The sequence below is a fragment of the Macadamia integrifolia genome, unplaced genomic scaffold (genome assembly GCF_013358625.1).
Source record: "Macadamia integrifolia cultivar HAES 741 unplaced genomic scaffold, SCU_Mint_v3 scaffold933, whole genome shotgun sequence".
Taxonomy (NCBI): domain Eukaryota; kingdom Viridiplantae; phylum Streptophyta; class Magnoliopsida; order Proteales; family Proteaceae; genus Macadamia; species Macadamia integrifolia.
This window is the reverse complement of record NW_024870586.1, coordinates 92435-115116: the sequence shown is the minus strand read 5'-3', so window position 1 is coordinate 115116 and position 22682 is coordinate 92435. Positions and strand designations below refer to the sequence as shown.

At 36.5% G+C, this 22682-nt stretch overlaps 3 protein-coding genes across 3 annotated transcripts; 2 read left to right on the top strand and 1 right to left on the bottom strand.

The window, feature by feature from the left end:
* Window positions 1-108: 108 nt before the first annotated feature.
* On the bottom strand, window positions 109-2731 carry LOC122070486 (secoisolariciresinol dehydrogenase-like). Its single transcript, XM_042634648.1, has 2 exons — window positions 2493-2731; window positions 109-1127 (listed from the first exon to the last, which is right to left on the bottom strand). Exons 1-2 carry the CDS (start codon window positions 2528-2530, stop codon window positions 335-337), a joined length of 831 nt encoding a protein of 276 aa, XP_042490582.1. The 5' UTR covers window positions 2531-2731; the 3' UTR covers window positions 109-334.
* An 11633-nt stretch (window positions 2732-14364) lies between these two features.
* Window positions 14365-17089, top strand: LOC122070471 (sugar transport protein 14-like). The gene is made up of 3 exons (XM_042634630.1): window positions 14365-14514; window positions 15207-16159; window positions 16457-17089. The coding sequence occupies exons 1-3, from the start codon at window positions 14373-14375 to the stop codon at window positions 16892-16894; spliced, it is 1533 nt and encodes a 510-aa protein (XP_042490564.1). The 5' UTR covers window positions 14365-14372; the 3' UTR covers window positions 16895-17089.
* A 1115-nt stretch (window positions 17090-18204) lies between these two features.
* On the top strand, window positions 18205-21830 carry LOC122070485 (phosphoglycerate kinase, chloroplastic). Its single transcript, XM_042634647.1, has 6 exons — window positions 18205-18783; window positions 19922-19999; window positions 20106-20366; window positions 20582-20899; window positions 21113-21271; window positions 21459-21830. Exons 1-6 carry the CDS (start codon window positions 18334-18336, stop codon window positions 21666-21668), a joined length of 1476 nt encoding a protein of 491 aa, XP_042490581.1. The 5' UTR covers window positions 18205-18333; the 3' UTR covers window positions 21669-21830.
* Window positions 21831-22682: the final 852 nt, after the last annotated feature.

The window sequence follows — 22682 nt, the reverse complement described above, 5'->3', positions numbered from 1 at the left end:
GCTACCTAAAGGTGAAGGCCTCAACAAAGAATTCTAATAAGAGAAGGGCAAAACAACCAACAAGAAAAATACAACAAAAGTCAGGCATGAAGATACCTACAATCTACCATTTATACTTATTTTTTAGAGGAATAATACATCAACAATACCACCATCCCCCACCCCACCCCACACACACACACATCATTTGCCAAAGACTTATTTTTTGTTTATTTATTTATTTATTAAAGTACAGATTTTTTTTTTTTATTGGTAGGTCCCAATATATTTGAACTCTTGATCTCTTTATTATGCGGAATTGATTTTTCCAACTGAGCTACCCTTAGGATGCTAATCAGGAGTTTAATTGGTTGAACATACCAAAGTTGGTATTTGTAACAGTAAAGCCTTTATCAATGACGAAATTATGTCCACTCACACATATTGATTCATCGCTTCCAAAATAAAGAACAGCCTCAGCAATATCTTGTGCAGTCAAGGTAACTCCTTTAAGACTAGACATCTTCTCTACCCTCTTCTCAATCTCATCATCATCATACTCCTTCACCAAATTCCTAAAAAAGGGCGATCCAATCGCGAATGCAGAGACACAGTTAACCCTTATCCCGGACCGGCCCAACTCTGCGGCTGCATTCTTGGTGAGACCTACTACTGCGTGCTTTGAAGCAACATAAGCATGAGAAGCTATACCTCCCATGATTGAACTCACACTACCATTGTTAATTATGCTTCCTTGTTTCAGGGGTAACATAACACGGGCTGCGTGTTTGGTGCCTAAGAAGACACCGGTGACATTGACGCTGAGGACATTATCAAAATCAGATTTTTCGTTATCCATTATCTTTATCTTTGGTGGATCAATTGCTCCGGCATTGTTGAACATTATGTCAAGCTTTCCAAATCTTGTAATAGCCTCATCTACTGCTTTCTTCACATCATCTTCCTTGGTAACATCACAATGGATGAATGAGGACATCTCTGGGCCAATTTCGTGGCAAACAGAGTGACCCAATTCATCTTGGATGTCAGCAATAAGTACCTTACAACCTTGTTGGCAGAACAATTTGGCTGTAGTTTTACCAATTCCTGCAGCACCTCCAGTGATCACTGCAACCTTACCTTCAAGTCTGTCAATAGTGATCATGAACGTCATTGATTAACATCTCTATAAGAGGACTAATATATATTAATGAATAGAAATCAAATCATATAACTGTTACGATCCCATGTCATTCATATGCGGGCTGATCCCAAATAGATTTCAAAGGAGAATTGATGTGGGCTGATATGGTCTTTGGCTCCTTTGCGTTGCAAACCAGTTTATGGGGTTGTGTTCCTCTAGGTCTGTGTATCAATGGTATCAAAAGCCAAACCCACAAGTAAAAGGGGCGACCTAGTGCCAAAGTGAGAGCCGCTGGGAATGGGCTACCTGTCTTGAGGCAAAAAACTTGGCACATAGTAAGAACCCCTTAGAAAGGCCTACCTAATCCATAGTGGACGACAGTGGCTGTCGGGTTCAAAAGCATAGTGGTATGTTAAAATCCCATATATATTAATCATATGGGGGGTTGGGCCCACATCGGCAAATGGAGGCCTTGTGGTTGTCCAACTAGAGATTGGATCCGTTGTTCATACGATCACCTAATCGCACAAGTCACCATCCAACACATGTCCCATCTTCTGTCATTACAGGGGAAATGAGGGTTATATTTGAAAACAAAAATGACAGATATTGGATACTGACTCTTATGATTAGGTGATCCTACGAGCAACTGATCCTTTCTCGTCCAACTAGCCCGCAAGAAAGAGTGAGTTTGGCCCTTAGCTTCACATAATCAAGAGTCATTTATATGTTTTAGCCAAAATTGATTTTTAGTTATTTTTGCGCTGAACTTTAATGAGCATGTGCTTAAAGTCCCAATATAGAGGGGTAAAGTAGTCATTTGCTTTGTAATTGAAAATCCAAGCTCCTTGCCCCCTCTTCTTCAATCAAAGTGGAGAAAGAAAGTTACAAAGAATATAGGTGAAGGGAATATCTCATCACCCATTTATTTAAAAAACCATTTTATACATAGAGATACCAAACTATTTCTCACAAAAAACTATTTTTGTCAAGTAGTTACCAAACCGCTTTTATGTTTTGATAAAAAATGGTTGTCATTGATGATTTTTGTTAAATAAGTAAAAATCAAAAAGAAAAATTATAACAAAGAGGGCCTTAAAACCAATTAAAACTGCTATTCTATTGAACCGATTATACAAAATAAACCAATTAATACCCTTACCCTCAAATGCAAGAATGCAGGAAATTTTGAGGTCTAAAAGTCAATAAAATTTCAGCCCTATCTAACTTCCACATGGTAGAATAAGATGTTCCAAGAAAGAAAATTTTCCTAGTTGACCCTACTAGGAAAATATGATCGCATTTCTTCTGTAAAAGAATTCCAAGACAGCATAAGGGAGAGAGAGAGAGAGAGAGAGAGAGAGAGTACCTCCTTCCGGAAGAAGTATGAAGCTTGTTAGAAATCATGGTGATACTTGACAGTCTCTTCACAAGGGATTGGTTTCCTTAGATTTTTGTTGGTCTTCTTAACCCTTCTCTTCTTGTGACTGAAAGCAAGTATATATAGCCACTCCCAACACACACACAACCTCTGTAAGACTTAAGGATATGAGATTTACAGCTCCCTAATCCCCTACACACATTGCATATAGAAGGAAGAGAGAGAGAGAGAGAGAGAGAGAGAGAGAGACGTGATTCTCATAGCTTCCCAATGCGTTTGCATATGCATAAAATAACAATCGTGCTTGACCACTTCCTAATACGTCATGCATCTAACAACCACTTGAGAAATTTATCATCTCGACAAAAGTAAGGTAGGTGTGTCTATCAAACTTTTTTCTTTAAAAAAAGACCCATAACAGTATCGTAAGAAATCTGCATAATCATAGTGTTATCTATTACATAGGCATAGTTCTTAAATGGAGTGGGATCGCTGTGGAATGTAGTTTTCCACAATTAAGGAGGTGGGTGATTGAATCATCCAATAGGGGGTATGTAATGAGAAGAGAGAGTGTGGATTCATAGATCGGATGTGAGAAGATATGTGTAGAAATCTACATACTGATGTACATCGTGGGGAGTATGGATCAAGTCCTCGTACGAGAATGATTCTCGTACTATGTTTGATTTACACTTGGACTCTACTTAATCTCTCTCTTCTTTTAATTGGTTTTTATTGGAGTCCAACTGTAAATCAAACACCATACGAGAATCATTCTCATACGAGGACCTGATCCAAACTCTGTCGTGGGCTTCTTTATCGCTTTCTTTAATATCCAAACTCTAATGTGAAAATTTCACAACTTCCCAATATGTACATATTGTGTAACATAATAATTGTGATTGATTGCTTCCTAAAGCATAGTTAATACAACATCTAACAACAAGAAGGAAAATTTATGATAGTTATGTATAAAAAAAAAAAAATCAATGCAACATGGTAATAATTCTGTATGGCCATTGTGTCAACTGTTATGAAAGCATTGAGTTAAATATTTCCTTAATGGGAAAATAATGCTAATCGTGATGTCCTCTCATAGGGTCCCGTGAAATGACCACTTGCCCTTCTATGTGCTCTCAGATAGATATTCATGTGTGCTCATTCATTGGAGGGCGTAGAGAACAAGGATGATTACTATTCTTTCCCCCTTCTTTAATATTTTAAATTCTATTGTGAAAATCATCACAGCTTCTTATTGTATATATATATGGAATGTGAATCAGATTCTCGTACATATATGTTCTATAACATGCCAATCGATTAACTGCTTCGTAATGCCTTGACAAAAGAAAGGTAAGTGCTTGGCAAATAACAAAAGAAGACCAATGCTTTCATCCAAAATAAATAAATAATAATAAACTCGCAGTATGATAAGGAATCCGTATATAATGTCATTTTTTACATAGTCATTGTGCTAAATACTTCTTTAATATCCAAATTCTGTTGTGGGAATCAAAGCTTCCCAATGTCGTGATTGACCAATTTCTAATATCATCTAAGTTGCCTATTGAATAAGAAAAGAAGAGCAATGCTTTCATAGAAAACAAAACAAAACAAAACAAAAAGGCATTGATGTAATATTGGGTAAAGTATTAAAGTATTTCGCTTCACAACACATAGTTTATACAACATATATTTGTTAATGTATAGGTGACCATACAAGATTATAAGAGTGTGATTAAAACACGTTTTTTCTATATAAAATTATATAACTTAACATATAGTTTAGTCACACTCCTATAATCTTATGTGATCAATTATACGTGAGCACTAACAACCACAAGGAAAAAATATCATCCGGACGAAAGAAAGGTAGCTTATCAAATAAAATAAAATAAAAATTATGCAATATGGTAACAAATTAGCAAAGTCTAATTTTTTATGGTAAAAGACTTTTGTGCTACTCTTATTTTATAGATTGCTTTATATCTTTCTCAACTAATAAACAGTAAGGTTCATACTGACACTTATTTTATTCTGACTATGTAAGCCCTATGTGAACCCAACCCTTCATTGGTGAAGGTTGTAGATTCCTTCTTACACTGCCCTTGTATGAAACCTTCTTCCATTTTTTAAAATTCATTTTTTTTTTTTTTTTGGTGGAATAAAGAAGGAAAAAAAAAAAAGAACATTCATTAACCAACACCTCTTTTACAGTGTAAAATTTTTGGATTTAAATGTAATAAACGAAATTTTAAGGGGGAAGACATAATATAGGTAAACGTGAAGGGAGGTTGATGTAAATCACCCAAATGAGTTTATAAAAGTGATACATATGCCCAACCACTATGTACTTACGTAATAACAATTGTGATTGACCACTTCCTAATGCAGAATTAATACATCCAGACAAAATTAAGGTAGGTAACTCTCAAATTAAATATAAAAAAAAAAAAAAAAAATTGACAATGCAGTATGGTAAGTAATCTGCAAAATCATGATGTTACCTATTACATAGGCAGATTTCTTTTGGGGAAAGGGACCGCTATGATGCCAGTGTAGTGAAGAGAGGTTGTGAGAGGTTGTGTAGGAGTTTGTAAAGTGGTGTCATGCATGGGTTTTGTCTTCTCTCTTTCTTCTAATATCCAAACTCTCTTGTGGAAGTCTCACTGCTTCGCAGTAAGTATGTAGTATGTAACATTCTTGTTAAGTTTGTCTCGAATTCTTGACCCGTTTTGAAGATTGACCCGATTCGACATATTTTGGTGGCGACCCAAATGGGAAATTTTCTAAGATTTGTGATGGAAGCAGAGGGAGCCCATCATGCGGTATGATTCGACCGGATCAACCGTGACCCGATGGGTTGACCCGCGATTTTGGAGTATATATAATGTACTATTGCTTGTTGAGAAAGTCATTGTATTCCAGGATTTTCACGCAACTAGGGTTTCAGGGCGAGTTTTTCCTCGCCGCTGTTAGGATGTAATTTCTCTTCTGCATAGTGAATCATCTTCTTCTTCGCCCGAGGACATAGCACACCACCCTGGTGTGTGAACCTCGTTAAATCTCTGTGTCGTACGGATCTATTGTCTCTTTATTATTCGTGTTTCTTGGTGTTTGATCTAACAATTCTAATTGTGATTGACCTCTTCATGACGCATAGTTACTACAACACCTAACAACCACGACGGAAATATTGGGGCTTGACAAAAGAAAAGTAGGTGCCTATTCAACAATAAAAAAAAAAAAAAAAAAGGGCTGGGGGAACATTTTCCTTCAACCACAGTCATGAGGGGATTCATCCCTTGACTGAGGCCTTCCGATGATGTTAAGAGAGTATCGCAGAATAATACAAAGGTATAATCAACCATATATTGTAGATAATACAGACATTGACAAACATTGGTGATTGTACTTTTCCTAACTATGGACGGAAGAAAACTCTCCCCCCCAAAAAAAAAAATGTAGCATGGTAAGAAATCTATATAATCCTTATGTTTTCTATTATTAATGGTGTTAAATGGTTCGATTTTGGTGTAAATAATTAGGTTCAATTATGTGTAAGAATTTTTTTGTAGAACCAAAACCGAATCAATTAATAAATGATTTTACTAGTTTCAGTTTAACTAATTTGGTATTGATTTTAAAAGGTTTTTTTTTTTTTTGAAATGGATGTAAAGTTAGCATTGAATTGAATTGTTTATTATTATATGTTTTTCTTTTAACAATTGTAACGTTACAATACCGCTTATCTATTCACAAAACAAAAGTGGGCACTCTATTATAAGGTTGCCACATTGCATATTTCTCAATACGGTTTTGCATAGAAATATAAATGTGGACACTTATATATATTGAACACAGATCCATAGAAATTCTTGAATGGCTCACCTCCAATTGTGTTTAGCAATAGAAATTTCTTTCTTCTTCTCATACTTGAGAGGCACTTACTATTGTATTTATGTTTTGTTCGTTTGTAATGTGCCAATTGTCAATGTCTACCGATAGGATTGACTATACATTGGATACTCATCGTACAATACATAAATGGTAATGGGGTGAATATTTGGGCCTTACTGGTGCACAATTAGATGAAGCAGAGATGGTTGCATGTGGCATTGCTAATCATTTTGTCTTTTCCAAGGTAACCTATACTATACTCTTAAAATCTTGATGTTTTGTTGAAAATGTTCAATATATGGTTAATAATAAAGAAATTACCTATAATAATTGTCTAGCATAGTTGTTGAGGTTGAGATGTGTTAAGTCTACACTCACCAAGAGTTCTCAAGTTCTAATTGCCTAGTTGTTTTGAATAAACTAAATTCAAGATCATATGGGCTTAAAGCTGATTTTATTATCCATCAATTAATCCTACTAGTGCTTTTAGAAGGTAATGATAACCATAATATTGTAAGGAGTTATGGTAAGGCAAAATATGGTTCTATTTTCTACTTTTTCCTTAGAAAAAAAAAATCAATTATTGAAAGAGTCTCAATAGTCCCCTCTTCTTCACAAAGGACTGTTCAAGATAATGTTATTAACAATTGATGTCGATGGCCCCAAATTAGATTAAATATCTAGACATGGTTAGATGATGATGTGAAAAACATGACATAAGTTTTAAGTGCCTATAAATACTACCATGTAGCAAGCAAAATATGGTTCTATTTTCTACTTTTTCCTTTGAAAAAAAAAATCAATTATTGAAAGAGTCACAATAGTCCCCTCTTCTTCACAAAGGACTGTTCTAGATAATGTTATTAATAATTGATGTCGATGGCCCCAAATTAGATTAAATATCTAGACATGGTTAGATGATGATGTGAAAAACATGACATAAGTTTTAAGTGCCTATAAATACTACCATGTAACAAGCAAAAGGGTGGAGCAATAATGCACCCCATTATTTACTTTCTGTTTAACTGACATGCTCCACAAACTCTTGTAAATTTTCCAGATTTTGGTGTTTACTTTTGCCTTTCACATGACAGGTACTCTCCCACTAAAAGATTCTTATGTTCAAATGCTCACCTAGAGAATCCTTTTTCTATATTTCCTTAACGGAATGTTTAGATAAGCTTATCTCCATGAGCCTTAACATCTTCCCCAGCCATGGTATTTTAGTCGAATACCAAATCTTGTGGACTTGTTCATGTAATATACACAATTTATTCTATGGATTATACAACTTTGGAAATGATTGAAAAGGAAATATTGCTTTCTACACAATAGAAATAGATTCCAACATGCAGATTGGTGCTAAGAAGCTTACTTAGCACCAAAATCGAACCATTTCATTATGTACTTATCTAGCTCACATGGATTTTTAAATTAAAAAAAAAAAAAAAAGGATTGATTGAAGAGTCCACATGGGGTACTCTAGTTCAAAGACTAGGGGAAAAAATTGAAAACCATTTGACATGATAGGTCATACAATTGAAGTGGAATTAACCACAGAGCCAATCCAATGGAAACCTACCTTTATAAGGTAGTGTCTCTATTGATGGTATTGTCGTAGGCGGAGGTTGCTCTTTAGTTTTGTTTGTATGTCTTGTAATTTTTTTTTTCTTTTCCTTACTGCAAAAATAAATAAATAAATAAAACCCTCTATATGGGTAAAATAGTTTGACCATGCATGAATACATTGTCAATGGTAAAGCAATGTATATACAACGCATTCTAATCATACCTATGTTCTTAATATCCATGATCTCTTATAATAGAAGTTTGTTACGATGATGCAGCATGGATATCATCAACAAATGTTTCTCAAGAAAAACAGTTGAAGAAATATTATCAGCATTGGTAAGATTAAAAGTGAAAAAGAATATTAGGGATTTAGAGGACCATTTTGATATATATATTTTTTTCAATAAATTTCCACTTCTATTTTCTTTTCCTAATTAGTTGTTACTATTGAAACATTTTTTGATGTTAGAAAAAAATAATTGTTATTTGGTATAGGGAAATGAGGCTAGGAATGGGACAAACACTTGGATTGTAGCAGCAATCAAGTCCATGGAAGCAGCTTCTCCAACTAGCCTTAAAATATTTCTTAGATCGGTAATATTTTGTCATTTTATATTGATATAAAATATATAACTTATAAATGTTATTATGAAATAGAATTATTCTTGTTTTTCCTAGAAAAACATCAAGAAAAATCAAGTTATTATGACTGCTAAAATATGTTGAATAAATAACAGATCAGAGAAGGATGGGGGCAAGCCCTAAATCAAAGCTTAATTCGTGAGTTTAGAATGGTTTCTCATGTCTTGCGCAAAAGTGAACAATGATTTTTATGAGGTCTCTACATGGATAAGCAATTGATTATTATTGCTTGAATTTATATTATTATTCAAATTGTTATCTTCTAACATTTTCCCTAAATGCAGGGTTGTAGAGCAATATTTTTTGATAAAGACAAACAACCAAAGGAACAAAATGATTCGATGACTTTGCTAATATATTAATACATTCTTAATCTTTTTTACATTAATAATAATATTCCTGAAAAAATGTTATTGATCTCTCTCTCTCTTCTTTGAATCCAGTGGAAGCTTTCAACACTAGAATTGGTTAGCAGTGAAATGGTGAATCGATATTTCACTAAAGTGGATGATGAGGATTGGGAAGATCTCCAGCTTGATGTTAGGTCTAATGAAGCCAACTTAATTAGAGCAAGACCTTAATATTATAATTGTAGTACATGAACCTACTTCTTATTGAGAATATATGATACCTACCAGCTGGATATCTATGTTTTTTCATTTTATTAGATATTGTGGTAAAATAAGGGCTGGTGCATAATCGATCATTCTTTTATCTCTCCTTCCTAGATTGGTTGTATCATCTCCTAATCTTTTTATTTTCCTCACCCCGTCACCTCCCTTTTTTATTGTATCATCAGTTGGTTAATAGGGATTCCCCCCCCCCCCTAAAAAGGTCCTTGGTTCTATTTGCCCCTATCTCATAGGGGTCATTATTTGTCTTTTCCTCTTGGCTTTCTTTGGGTAAGGTATTTACACTTGGTTAGTCGGGGCCTTTGTCTGTTGTATTCATTTTCTGTTTAATATATTTTCCATTCATAAAGGCTTCAAAGAGAATAATAGACTCTTATTACAATATGTATTGAGCTAAAAGAAAACCTCCAAGTGTATGAATCGTCACCAATGTCACATCACCAACGTTAGTAAGAAACACAGCGACAACATCATGAACAAGTATAGGTTCAGTTGTTTCAATATCGCTCTCCTTAAGAATGTTGCTGCTTCTGTGGTGCAAAAGGTTCTTGCAACACGTCTCCTAAGAAGAAACGGTCCTTGGAGAACACCCTCTAGCTGATGCGCATTCAAACAAGTAGGCCATGTAGAGAGACCCAACAGTCTCCACACAAAACGTAGTCACAATAGAGAGGGAAAACTCAAAGTACTGCAAAAGAGAGACTTTGAGAGAGTAAGAGAACAAAACAAGATTGTAGAAAAGATTGAGTTTCATCCTCTATTCGTAGAGGAGAAATGCCATGTAGGCACACCTGTATGAATGGATATACCTCCCATAATTAATAGCAAAGAGATACATCCTACTGCAAAGTCATGTTCTTACATAGAGGTACATCCTTTGGTATAGTAATGTCTTTACACCTTTTTGTATACATGTATGTAGACACCTCTTTGCAAGAAAAAATATGTCTTTATATGATGTCTACACAGAGGTGTTTCTAGATGTTCTATGTAAGATTATACATCTTTACATCTCCACAAGGAAAAGACACTTGGCTCATATCCTTATATAGTGGTACATCTCTATAAAGAAATGTGTCTATCAATATAGAAGCATGGCTTTAAACCATCTATATAAGAAGAAATTTGAAACTTCAAAACTAATTTTCAAACCTTAAAATTCAACAATTCCACCCCCCTTCAAAATATCGGTAATATCGAAATGGAGAACTAAGCATATTAGTAGTAGGATGCGCCATTGTAGATGCCTTTTGACTTGAATCTAAATAGACAAGAAGCAGTCGAGCAGTGCTATGTCATTACTCATCATCCTTCATTTAATATATAGTTTTAGTGTTGATACCAATGAAAAAGGGGATGAAAAAATGAAATTGAAAAGAGTGGACCATAAGTTATATATAGTTGCTTTGTAAGGCACAAATTTGAATAAACTATAAAATTTGTACATGTCAAGTAGGGCTGGCGATCAAATAGCCTACCATAGTGGGCCTATGATGCCATTGGTATTGCATGAAAATAATAAATAATTTATAATATATTCCTATAGGAAAAAAGAAGCCTAAGGTGGCATCTACACCTAGACATAGGTAGAGTTGAAATGACTGCCTCGCTTTTATGAAAAATGAAAATTTCACAGTTATTGGTGCTTCTGCGTGTGTCCACATTGGTTCTTACACTAGTGCAAGAGGCACGTTGCCTTTTAGAGAACCCTTTCCCATTCTCTTATTTGTAAGCACAAATTGTAGGAACAGAATTTTTCGCAGGTCACGAGTAGACATTATGCATCAAGAGCAGGCTAGTTTAGAAAGTTCAGTGGCCTCTTCTTGTCACAAATGACAATGTTCTTACTCTTGTGGAGCAATGGTTTTCCTTAAAATAGAATCTAAAAAAAAAAATATATATATATATATATATATATATGAGCGAACAAGATCTGATGGTAATTGAAGGAGTAATTTCAAATTGAAACCATTTATCGAAACTGAATAGAAATATTTACACCGTAACTGATAAACCCATTATTATTTGATTTGATGTTTTGTTTTGCATATTGTAAAAGATTGGTTCTAAAACATTTTGAGCCGTTTGTAACCGATTAAATATTTAGAACCGGCTAAGAAAAATGATTGAAACCAATTTAAATCAAAGATGAATCGTTAAAATAGATTGGTAACCAATTCTGATTTGGGAACTTAAAACCTAATAGTAATCGGTTCGGTTCCATTTTTTGTTCATTACAGCATAAATCAAATCAAATTCAACAATTAAAACCAGAAGCAAACCAATTGACATCCTTAAGGAACTAGACCACCATTCTCCCTCAACAATGTTCCGTATGTCCCCTCAAATGGAACTTTACTGGTTGACTACCTATTTGGTGAGCATTATAGACTACTAGCGACTTTGTGATTTGTGGCTCATTTGTTTGGCCCTAGCTAGTCTGCAAACTTCTTGTGAAGTCATATTTGTATACTTGTATTAGATGTAAATTTTGGGTTTGGCTAATTTCTAGGGTTGCATCGTTAACATTCGTTTAGTCAAACGGGTTTAGTTACGGTGGGCATGGTATAGTTGATAATTGGGTCAATCTGTCTTGGGCTTTAATCAGGCTGTCATAAACGGGCTTTAATTGGCTACAAACATATTTAACTTTAAATGGGCTTTATGCATGCCCTCTTTAGAATTAGTCTCTCAAATGAATTTGAAGGGGAATACTAATACAATGATGCCATAAGTCTCAAATTTGAGATAAAAGATTGCTTAGTTTTGCTCAAATTATATTAAGATGATTGGGATTCTAAAATCATCTTCTGAACAACTTCAAACTGGGTTTAGAGTCTCAAAGTTGTGGTGGATATCTACATAATATCTCCGTTCTCCACCTCTAAAATTGAGATGAGCCACTATCTTTGTCATAACTCATAATAGTTTAGATTTGGATATTTTACTTTTTTTAGTGTTAAGTAGTTTTGTAACTCTAGTTTATGGGTAGTGACATAGTGTGGGCAAAATGGAGATTTCAATTAGAAACAATGGGGGTCGGGTTAGGTCGGGCTTAAGGGAGTTGGTTCAGGTCAAGCAGATCGCGCACCCAGTAGGCTTCGAGTGTTGCACCGTGAATGCTAGTTTAATAAACATCCCAGGCTCAAACCCTACACATTTATTAATCGGCTCGCTCCTGACCGGGCTTTAACCAATCGAGCTCGATCAGGTTAAATGTTGTGGGCGTAAAATTGACACCCCTAACAAGGAGACCTAGGCACGCATCCCAATGCATAAGTGTGCACCCAGTCGAGCATCTTTAGAGAGGAATAGTGTAGTCTTTTGACACCTGTTATATCTGACATAGATACAAACTATCCGATAACGTTATTTCTTCCAAAAATAAATGGTAGAGAAATGGTTGAGGTGGGAGTTCATGACATGACGTGGTTAATTAATCTCAAAGGTGTGCACTTATCCAAAAATTGGTTTGACCTGTCAGCTTAAACTGCCAGATCATGAAGTGAAGTGAAGCATTGCTTCGCATATTAAAAAATCATAAAAGGAAAATTTGATTTGAAAAACATTAAAATTATAAAGGAAATATGCGACAATACAGGAACTATAGCTATAGGATTGAATTAGTGCCTAAATGGCATGCCACGTGGCTAAAAATGTCTAGAACGGCATTATTCCTATCTTATCCTTAATTTCCTAATATATGTATTTAGGGAAAGGATTCCTAACCCATATGTGTATTAGAGATTACTTGGAGAAAATCTCTCTCTCTCTCTCTCTCTCTCTCTCTCTCTCTCTAATATATGGAAACCAGTTTCTTAGAATCTCTCTTTATCAAGAATGAAATTATTTTAGTGAATGTGTTTTTACTGGAAAATTATATTCTTTCCTTATTTATTTTTTTACAACAATTAGGAATCTTTATGGTCATACGTTAGAAAACATTACACATTGATAACTCACTAAGAAACCATTTAATCCCTTCCATTTTTTACAAATTCAATATCCAATAGGAAAACAAACTCTTAAGTCTGTCACGGCATCCACTGCTTAAAGATGTTTATCCACTCTTCTTCTTCTTCTTCTTCTTTCTAAATTCTTTCTCATATTCCCTCTTTCAGTCTCCCTGTAAGTTCTGGTATCATATTAGCTTTCCTGTGAGTGAGAAGGCATTCTGACCTAGATTTGTTTATATTAACTATTTTATAATCAAGATTGATGCTGATGTTGCTTTACAATGTTTTTCAAAATAATTTTTTATGATTTTATGATATTTGTCGTTTATTTCTTGTGATCTGTTTCTTTTTTGCAGATTAATGTGTGTATTGCTTCTACTATTGCAATAAACACTGTAATGCTCTCTCTCTCTCTCTCTCTCTCTCTCTCTCCTGTAGAGTTCAAGTCAGATCAACCCTTTTGATTCCTAATTATTCTTATGGATTGAACTACTCTAGATGCATTTGTTTGTGTGAGTATGTAAAATGGTCGTCGGAAAGGCAGCATGAACTTGCCCCAGAGACACGGACAAAATGACTGTCTCATCCCTCGTGAAAGGTGGAAATCTCACCTCTATCGATGGTCCCGCCCTAATACAAGCTGCTCAGGCTACCTTTCAAGAAACCTGTCCCATCTAGATATACTTCTACTATTTTCTTAGATCCAACTCTTCTCCAACGTATTGGGTACCCAATTCAGCATCTGATACATTGCCTCGCACCCCAGATCCTCCCAGTGGTCTGATGTGGATCTTTTTGTTATTTTTTGTGCGACACATTAGATAGATTAAATCAATCTATGTCATTGCAGATCCAATAGAGAGATCCAAACTCCAATATATCCTAATCCTAAAATCTCTCTGGAGTCCTGGTTGCATCTTACTTCCAGTCTCCAAGGCTGTGTATATATATATATATATATATATTCTGAATCTCAAATCTTTTTATTTTTCAAATAATGACCTTGGTCAGGTTCTTCATACTTCTTAGTTCCTTAGCTCTATCTTTCTTCTGGGAAATTTAATTTTTAGGGGATTTTTATTTTTTATTTTTTATTTTTACCGATTATGGAATGCCTTGCAGAGGGGGAAAAAGAGAAAGGAAAGGAAGCTTAAAGGACTTCATCAATGGCAGGGGGTGGATTTGTCGACCCAGAGACTGCAAAAAAGGCTCACCTTTATGAGTACAAGATCACTGGCACTTTTATCTTTGCTTGTTTTGTTGGAGCCATTGGAGGTTCTCTTTTCGGATATGATCTTGGTGTTTCTGGTATGTCAATAGTACAATTGTTTTACCATTACTTTATATCAAATCTTATGATATTAGTTGTTCAAATTTCTCTCTCAATTTTTTATGTGGGTTTGTATTGAGACTTGCATAAAATTCATTCTTAAAAGTTAGCTCTTAAAGAGAAGGTTCCCAAGCCCTTATATGTATTTACATTCGATGTGGTATTATTGCTTTTGTTTGTTTCTATGTCCTTCTGTGCATAGCAAAAGTTAAACAACTCCTAGACATGCTATGCTTTTGGAGGGCCGATCCTACATTGTAAGCTGATTTTTGGAGTTGAGTTTTTCCACGACCATTTTAATGGTATTAGAATAATTAATCCTTGGCCCAACCAGTGTACGGAATGAGAGACCTAATCCTAGGGTGAGAGCCCCTTAGAAAGGGCTACTTGATACAGAGTTGGCCACCATGGACATCAGATTTGGAAGTGTGGTAGTATTTGACCATCCCAATCCACCGGGACTGATCCCACGCCAATTCCCAAGGGGAATTAATGTGGGTTGATATGGTCTTAGGTCCCTTAACTTGTAAGTTGGTTTATTAAGTCGAGTCTTCCAAGCCCCATATCAGTAATAGCGATCCTAAGATTTTTATTCCTCCTTTTCATTGCTTGGTAATGTTCTAATTGATCTCATAATTGTGTAACCCTAACTATGGCACTGATGTTTCAGGTGGGGTGACTTCAATGGATGACTTCTTGATTCATTTCTTCCCAAAAATCTTTAGAAGGAAGCAAGAACATCTCAATGAGACAGATTACTGCAAATATGATAACCAGATCCTCACACTCTTCACTTCCTCTCTCTACTTTGCTGGTCTCATCTCCACTTTTGGTGCCTCATATTTAACCAGAAAGAAGGGAAGGAAAGCAAGTATCATCTTTGGTTCCATCAGCTTCTTCCTCGGGGGACTCCTAAATGCCGTCGCCGTCAACATTACCATGCTCATCATCGGCCGTATCCTTCTAGGAGTAGGCATTGGATTCGGCAATCAGGCAGTCCCTCTCTATCTTTCAGAGACTGCACCACCAAAGATTAGAGGAAGTATCAACCAACTGTTCCAACTAACTACCTGTCTTGGCATTCTAGTAGCCAACATTATTAACTACTTCACTGATAAGATCCACCCTTGGGGTTGGAGATTGTCTTTAGGTCTAGCCATGGTTCCTGCAACTCTCATGTTTATTGGGGGAATTTTTCTTCCTGAGACTCCCAATAGTCTTGTTGAACAAGGCAAACTAGAACAAGCAAGAGAGAATTTGGAGAGACTAAGAGGTACAATTAAGGTGGATGCAGAGTTTGAGGATCTCAAGATTGCAAGTGATGCAGCTCGCGCCGTGGAACATCCTTTCCGTAACCTATTGAAGCGAAAGCACCGCCCGCAATTGGTGATCGGAGCATTGGGGATTCCGGCATTCCAACAGCTCACCGGCATGAATTCCATACTCTTTTATGCTCCAGTTATCTTTCAGAGCTTAGGATTTGGATCCAACACATCCCTTTACACCTCCATCATAACTAGTACAATGCTAGTCCTTGCTACATTTGTTTCCATGTATCTTGTTGATAGGAAAGGCAGGAGGTTCCTCTTCATGGAAGCTGGCCTCCAAATGATCAGCTCTATGGTATTCACCTTTTCCCCCTCCTCTTAATCTTTATTACATTGATAGGGAGAGTCTCTTCACCTATAAGTTCAAACTTTTGGGATGGAATTTTACATAGAAAAATGGGTTTTCAATGTATCCACATGTCTAAGTATGACGAGTGTGGCATTTCAGTCTCACATCAGCTATTAATTAGCCTATCACCCCCTTATCAAAAGTTCTAACTTTTGGGATGAAAACTTTACAGAAGTGAGAAATTTTTTTCATTTATGTTCTGCGAAGCAAATTAATACCCATTTTCATTTGACAAAATTGCAGTTTGTGGTGGCCATTGTTCTAGCACTCAAGTTTGGAAAAGGTGTGGAGATTCCAAAAGCATATGCGGCGTTGCTTGTGGTGATGATTTGCTTATTCGTCCTTGCCTATGGTTGGTCATGGGGGCCTCTTGGATGGCTAGTTACAAGTGAGATATTTCCTCTGGAGATAAGGTCAGCAGGGCAAAGTGTAGTGGTGTGCAACAACCTCTTATTCACTGCTTTGGTTGCACAGTGCTTCTTGGTGTCTCTCTGCAAACTCAAGTTTGGTATATTTTTGCTGTTTGTGGCCTTGATCATCTTCATGAGCCTCTTCATTTACTTCCTCCTGCCGGAGACGAAGCAAGTTCCGATAGAGGAGATTGTTCTTCTTTGGCAGAAGCACTGGTTTTGGAAGAGATTTGTCCCACCAACAGATCAGGAGGCTGTGCGTGTAGGTTAAGAATTTTTCAAATCTTGCTAGCTAGCTTCATCAGGAGAAGTAGCCCAAAACAACATTCAATTCAGACTTTATACTCTACTTAAGAGGATAAACTTTTTTTATTTCCAAAGCACAAGACAAATTGATTCCTTCCTTCTTAGATATGCGCTAAGTTAATTGAATGTGTTATAGAAATCTATGGTTAGAAAATCCATATATGATTGAATTTGGGTATAAAATCTTACACTTGGTCAATCTAGATCATTTCATTATATCCAATGGTCAGAATCTTCAAATCATCCTCTCATGTTTTGTAAAAATGTATGGGTATTGTCTTTTATTTAGACCAGTTCATGGATTTGGTTCAACGGTCTAATTGGCTGTCCATTAATAAGATCTTCTAATGGGAAAGTGAAAAGATATCAATATTGAGAGAATTAATAAAAGAGGTTGAGTCCTTCAAGGTGGTTGACGTTTCAAGTGAGATGGAGTCTCCAAGAGTAGTCTTTCAAGAGAACGAAAGAGATAGTGTCTTCCAAGATGCATGATTGGAATATTCAAGTGAGATGGAATCTCCGGCTATGAGAGTGAAAATGATGGAGTCTTTGAAGTAGTTGAAGCCTTCAATGAGATGAAGACTCAAACTTGGTGGCTTCAATGAAGCATATTGTAACAACATATAGTTATAGTACAGATCATTGTAAGCTATGAGCATTTAACACAATGAGTGAATTGAGCAACCCAATAATAAGCCAACTAAGGCCATTCATCCCTTTGGATTCAGCCAAAAAACAAGGAAAATAGCACATTGACATCCATGACAAACTAAGTACTGACATTAATCTAAACATTACATGGTTTCATTCAAAAGTGTGAACTTTATTAGAGTAGAGTTACAATATTAATTTTTTTTGATAGGAAATAGATTTACAAGTTTTTCATTTATATTGACATCTTACACATCAAGTCAATAGAAAAAAAAAATAATAAATCTAATAAGAGAGTCTAGGAGAGGACAGTGTATCAAAAATGACGTTTTAATATAATTTTATTTTTCATCTCTATTGTTATTTATCCTTGGTACTATTTTTGGAAGAATTGACTTGCCCTTCAAAATTGTCCATTTTCAAATAAAATTGACTAGGGACTGGTGTTTCCTGTTTGGCATTCATGAAATGTGGTGATTGAAAATCCACCAATGAAAAGAAAAGAAAAAAAGGAGTAAAAGGAAACCAAACAAAATCCAAACAAGAGACCATACATGGAGATCATCGAACGTCTCAACCGTTCCTCAACGATAAGAGGATCCTCTCATGCCCATCCAATCGGTACTCACGTCCACAAAAACCCGTCAAACCTCCTCTCTCTCTCTCTCTCTAGATTGAGGGAGAAAAGAAAAAAAGAAAAAAACAAACAAACAAACAAACACAGAAGACAGAGTCAGAGTCGAAGCTCTAAGAATGGCCTCTGCTATATCACCAACCTCACTCTCTCTTCCCCACTCATCATCTTCTTCCTCCTCCACCTCTAATAGTCGCTCATCACTCCAAGTAGCAGCATCTCTGTCCTCTCCTCGTCTCAGGAGTGTCGGCCTACGAACCCCACTTCGCAGGCTTGGATTCTCTGGTGCTGCTGTCGACCCTTTACTCGCTCGCCACGTTGCAGCTAAAATTGGAGCTGTGGGAACCAATGGGAAGGGAGTTAGAGGAGTTGTTTCGATGGCGAAGAAGAGCGTTGGAGATCTCACGGCTGCGGATTTGAAGGGGAAGAAGGTCTTCGTGAGGGCTGATTTGAATGTACCTTTGGATGATAACCAGAACATTACTGATGATACCAGGATTCGGGCTGCTGTACCTACGATCAAGCATTTGATTGGAAATGGGGCTAAAGTCATTCTGTCCAGCCATCTGGTGAGTAATATTTTTCTTCTCATTCTCTTTGATTTGAGTTTCATTGTCTTTTTGTCTGGATTTGGGATTCTCTAAATGGGGTTTTTATAGTGTCTTCGTTTGATGTTTGTGGTTCAGAATTTCTTGTGGATACTGCTTTTACTGTATCTGAATTTGGTTTCGACATAATTTTTGTAGTTTTGAATTGGTCTATTTCTTCTGTTGAGCTTCTGTTCTGATCTGAAGTTCTTTTTTTTTTCTATGCTCTTTAGTATTGCTATTGCGCCTCTCTGGGTTCCAATTTTTCTTGAAGCTGTAGCGTTTCTTTAACGAAGGACCTCATGGCTTTCCTGATTTTGATGCTCTTACGTAGGTTTGGTCAGATTGAAGCGTGTTATTCTCTTTTACAGTTTTTAATTGCTTCACAATTTTATATCTGCTTTATAATTTGAAAAATAGGTTGTAACTTAGCCATTTTGGTTGTAATCAAATTGCCATATTGGCTCATCTCCTTACTGTTTTCTGCTTGTTTCACCTAATTTTAGATGGGTTGGATAAGTTGAAGCTAAGAATCAAAATTAGAATATTTAGTTAGTGACAAGTTCTTCCCTTGGATTTGTTTGTGTGTGGTTTCATTTGTTAGATCAAACACCAAGAAACACGAATAAAGAGAGACAATAGATCCGTACGACACAGAGATTTAACGAGGTTCATACACCAGAGTGGTGTGCTACGTCCTCGGGCGAAGAAGAAAATGATTCACTATGCAGAAGAAGGATTACACCCTAGCAGCGGTGAGAAAGAACTCGCCCTGAAACCCTAGCTTCGTGAAAACCCTAGAATACAATGACTTTCAACAAGCAACAGTACATTATATATATACTCCAAATAGCGGTTCGACCCATTGGGTCACGGTCGATCCGGTCGAACCATACGCCCCCGCACCCCCATACGAGATCAGTGATGGGCTCCGGACTTGGGCCTATCGGCCCAAGCCCTCTGCTTCCATCACAGATCTCAGAAAATTTTCCATTCGGGTCGCCACCAAAATATGTCAGATCGGGTCAATCTTCAAAACGGGTCAAGAATTCGAGACAAACTTAACATCATATTATGTCACTGCTGCAACTGAATTCTTATCTGTTCTCTTGGATTTCAGGGGAGACCAAAGGGTGTAACCCCAAAATTCAGCTTAAGTCCTCTTGTGCCTAGGTTGTCTGAGCTCCTTGGTATCAAGGTATGGTTAATTCCCCTCACCTTAAGTAAGTACCTCAATTGTAGTCCATAGAAGCTGAAATTTCGTCTTTTTCTTCCTTTTCGCTCTCTATCTGGAAATTGAACAGGTTGTGAAGGCTGATGACTGTATCGGTCCAGAAGTTGAGAAGTTGGTGGCTGCCCTCCCTGAAGGTGGTGTTCTTCTTCTTGAGAACGTTAGGTTCTACAAGGAGGAGGAGAAAAATGAGCCTGAGTTCGCAAAGAAGCTTGCATCCCTTGCAGACCTCTATGTGAATGATGCATTCGGGACTGCTCACAGAGCTCATGCATCAACAGAGGGAGTTACCAAATTCCTGAAGCCTTCTGTTGCTGGCTTCCTATTGCAGAAGGTAAGGATACAAAGTGCCATTTTTTTGCTTCTTAATTTCACAAAGTTACCAAGGAATTCCTGAATTTAGATCAGAGGATGGAAGTTGCGACTTGTGAGGTGCTTGCAGCACAATGACCTATCACTCCAGAGGTTCAAGCAGAGACTGGTTATGGTCATTACTTTATTACTAATCTTTCAATTTCCACATAATAATTTATCTCATCCCTGTTTTAGGAACTTGACTATCTTGTTGGAGCAGTTTCAAGCCCCAAGAGACCATTTGCTGCCATAGTTGGAGGTTCAAAGGTCTCATCCAAGATCGGGGTGATCGAATCTCTGCTGGAGAAATGTGATATTCTCCTTCTTGGTGGAGGAATGATCTTCACTTTCTACAAGGCACAAGGCCTTCCAGTGGGTGCATCTCTTGTGGAGGAAGACAAGCTCGACCTTGCAACATCACTTCTTGCAAAGGCCAAGTCAAAGGGTGTTTCTCTATTGTTACCAGCCGATGTGGTTGTTGCGGACAAGTTTGCTGCTGATGCAAACAGCAAGGTTTGTTCCTTGTGCCCCAATATATCCTTGGCCTTAGAGATGCAGCTTTGGGAAATGAAGTGTTCTGTCGACTATTTGAACAGTATGGAGTGAAACTGAATCAATAATTTTTTTAGTAAAATGAAACAGATTTCCAGTATCTAGTAACTGGGTTTCAACATCCTTTTGGGACATATGAGCAACTAAGAAAAAAATTCTCTTTGGAATGTGCAGGTTGTTCCTGCCTCTGGCATTCCAGATGGTTGGATGGGATTAGATATTGGACCCGAGTCAATTAAGACATTCAATGAAGCCTTGGACACCACGAAAACCATTATCTGGAATGGACCTATGGGAGTATTTGAGTTTGACAAGTTTGCCGTTGGAACAGAGGTATACAGTAATTTCTGTACTGGCTTGAATTATGGGAATCGTATGCATGTAAAATGTAGCTATTTATGTCCATTTGATTGGAAATTTTAAGCTGATGATGAACATATTACCATTTTTTTTTTTCTTCTTTTTCCTCTTTCAATGTCATTAATGAATGAATGGATTCACATGGCCAATCTGGTCACAGACAATTGCAAAGAAGCTGGCAGAGCTTAGTGGAAAGGGGGCAACAACAATCATAGGAGGTGGTGATTCTGTTGCAGCAGTTGAGAAAGTGGGAGTTGCAAATGTGATGAGCCACATCTCAACAGGTGGTGGTGCCAGTTTGGAATTGTTGGAAGGCAAGGAGCTTCCTGGAGTTCTTGCTCTTGATGAAGCCATACCTGTCGCTGTGTGAGGCAAGATTTATGTGTTAGTACTTCTCCATTGACCTGTTTTTTGTTTTGATTTCTACTTTGTACAACAGAAGTGGAATGCCATAGGAATATATATGAGCTAATGTTATAGATTGTAAGGCATGCCTTTAATAAAAGGTCTCTTTGAGCTTCTGTTTTTTCGAGTTCATGTTGTTGATGCTTCAAGACTGACCAGTAGACCTGTATTCTTTATCTTTTCCTTTCTGCGAAGACATAATTGCATGTCCATGGTTTCAAACACTATTCATCTTCCCTCACAGAAACTTGGTTTTATGCTGTGTTTCCAAGTTGAAATGATTCGTTCGGAAGAATATGGTAGTTCACAGTTCACACAATTTGTTGTCCTACAAGGATTTGAGCATTTCTATCATCAACTGAGGTTTCGTTAGTTGTCACATGGAAGGAAATGGTTTCATCCTGCTTTGCCGAATCATCTAAATGCATAAGGTTATTCCCAAAAACAAACACCACCTATTTAAATCTAAGGTGACCTTTTTCTACTTTTGAATTAACAATCAAGTATAAACCCAGATGAGTCCATTGCACTCCACACGTCTCAATATTAAATCATAAAAAATCAATATTTAGAGAAACACTTTTGTTCTATAATAAGTTTTACTAACAACAACAACAACAACAACAACAACAACAACAACAACAACCACCATAACCTTATCCCAACTGAATAAGTTTTATTAACCTATCAAAAAAAAAAAAAAAAAATACTAGTCAAGTGATTTTATTTTCACATGAGACTTATTGTATTAGTTATAGCACAAAATCAGCTTTGCAAATCTAGATTACTTAAATCTGAGTTGTAATGACAAAACTATGTTCTGGTGATAAAACTATGTTCCTGTCAAACTTATATTAAAGTGTGCAAATGCTATTAAACCGTATTAAAAAATGACAAGACTCGGACCAAATCATATCGAGTCATTCAAGACTTGTTTGTTTTTCCCGAGTCACAACAAAACGATCGATTCTTATCAAAA

Coding starts and splice junctions, on each gene's coding strand:
- LOC122070485 (XM_042634647.1), top strand. CDS start 18,334: ATGGCCTCTGCTATATCACCAACCTCACTCTCTCTTCCCCACTCATCA. Junction 20,367..20,581: donor CTGGCTTCCTATTGCAGAAG/GTAAGGATACAA, acceptor TCCCTGTTTTAG/GAACTTGACTATCTTGTTGG. Junction 20,900..21,112: donor CTGCTGATGCAAACAGCAAG/GTTTGTTCCTTG, acceptor TGGAATGTGCAG/GTTGTTCCTGCCTCTGGCAT.
- LOC122070471 (XM_042634630.1), top strand. CDS start 14,373: ATGGCAGGGGGTGGATTTGTCGACCCAGAGACTGCAAAAAAGGCTCAC. Junction 14,515..15,206: donor ATATGATCTTGGTGTTTCTG/GTATGTCAATAG, acceptor CTGATGTTTCAG/GTGGGGTGACTTCAATGGAT. Junction 16,160..16,456: donor TCCAAATGATCAGCTCTATG/GTATTCACCTTT, acceptor ACAAAATTGCAG/TTTGTGGTGGCCATTGTTCT.
- LOC122070486 (XM_042634648.1), bottom strand. CDS start 2,530: ATGATTTCTAACAAGCTTCATACTTCTTCCGGAAGGAG. Junction 1,128..2,492: donor CATACTTCTTCCGGAAGGAG/GTACTCTCTCTC, acceptor CACTATTGACAG/ACTTGAAGGTAAGGTTGCAG.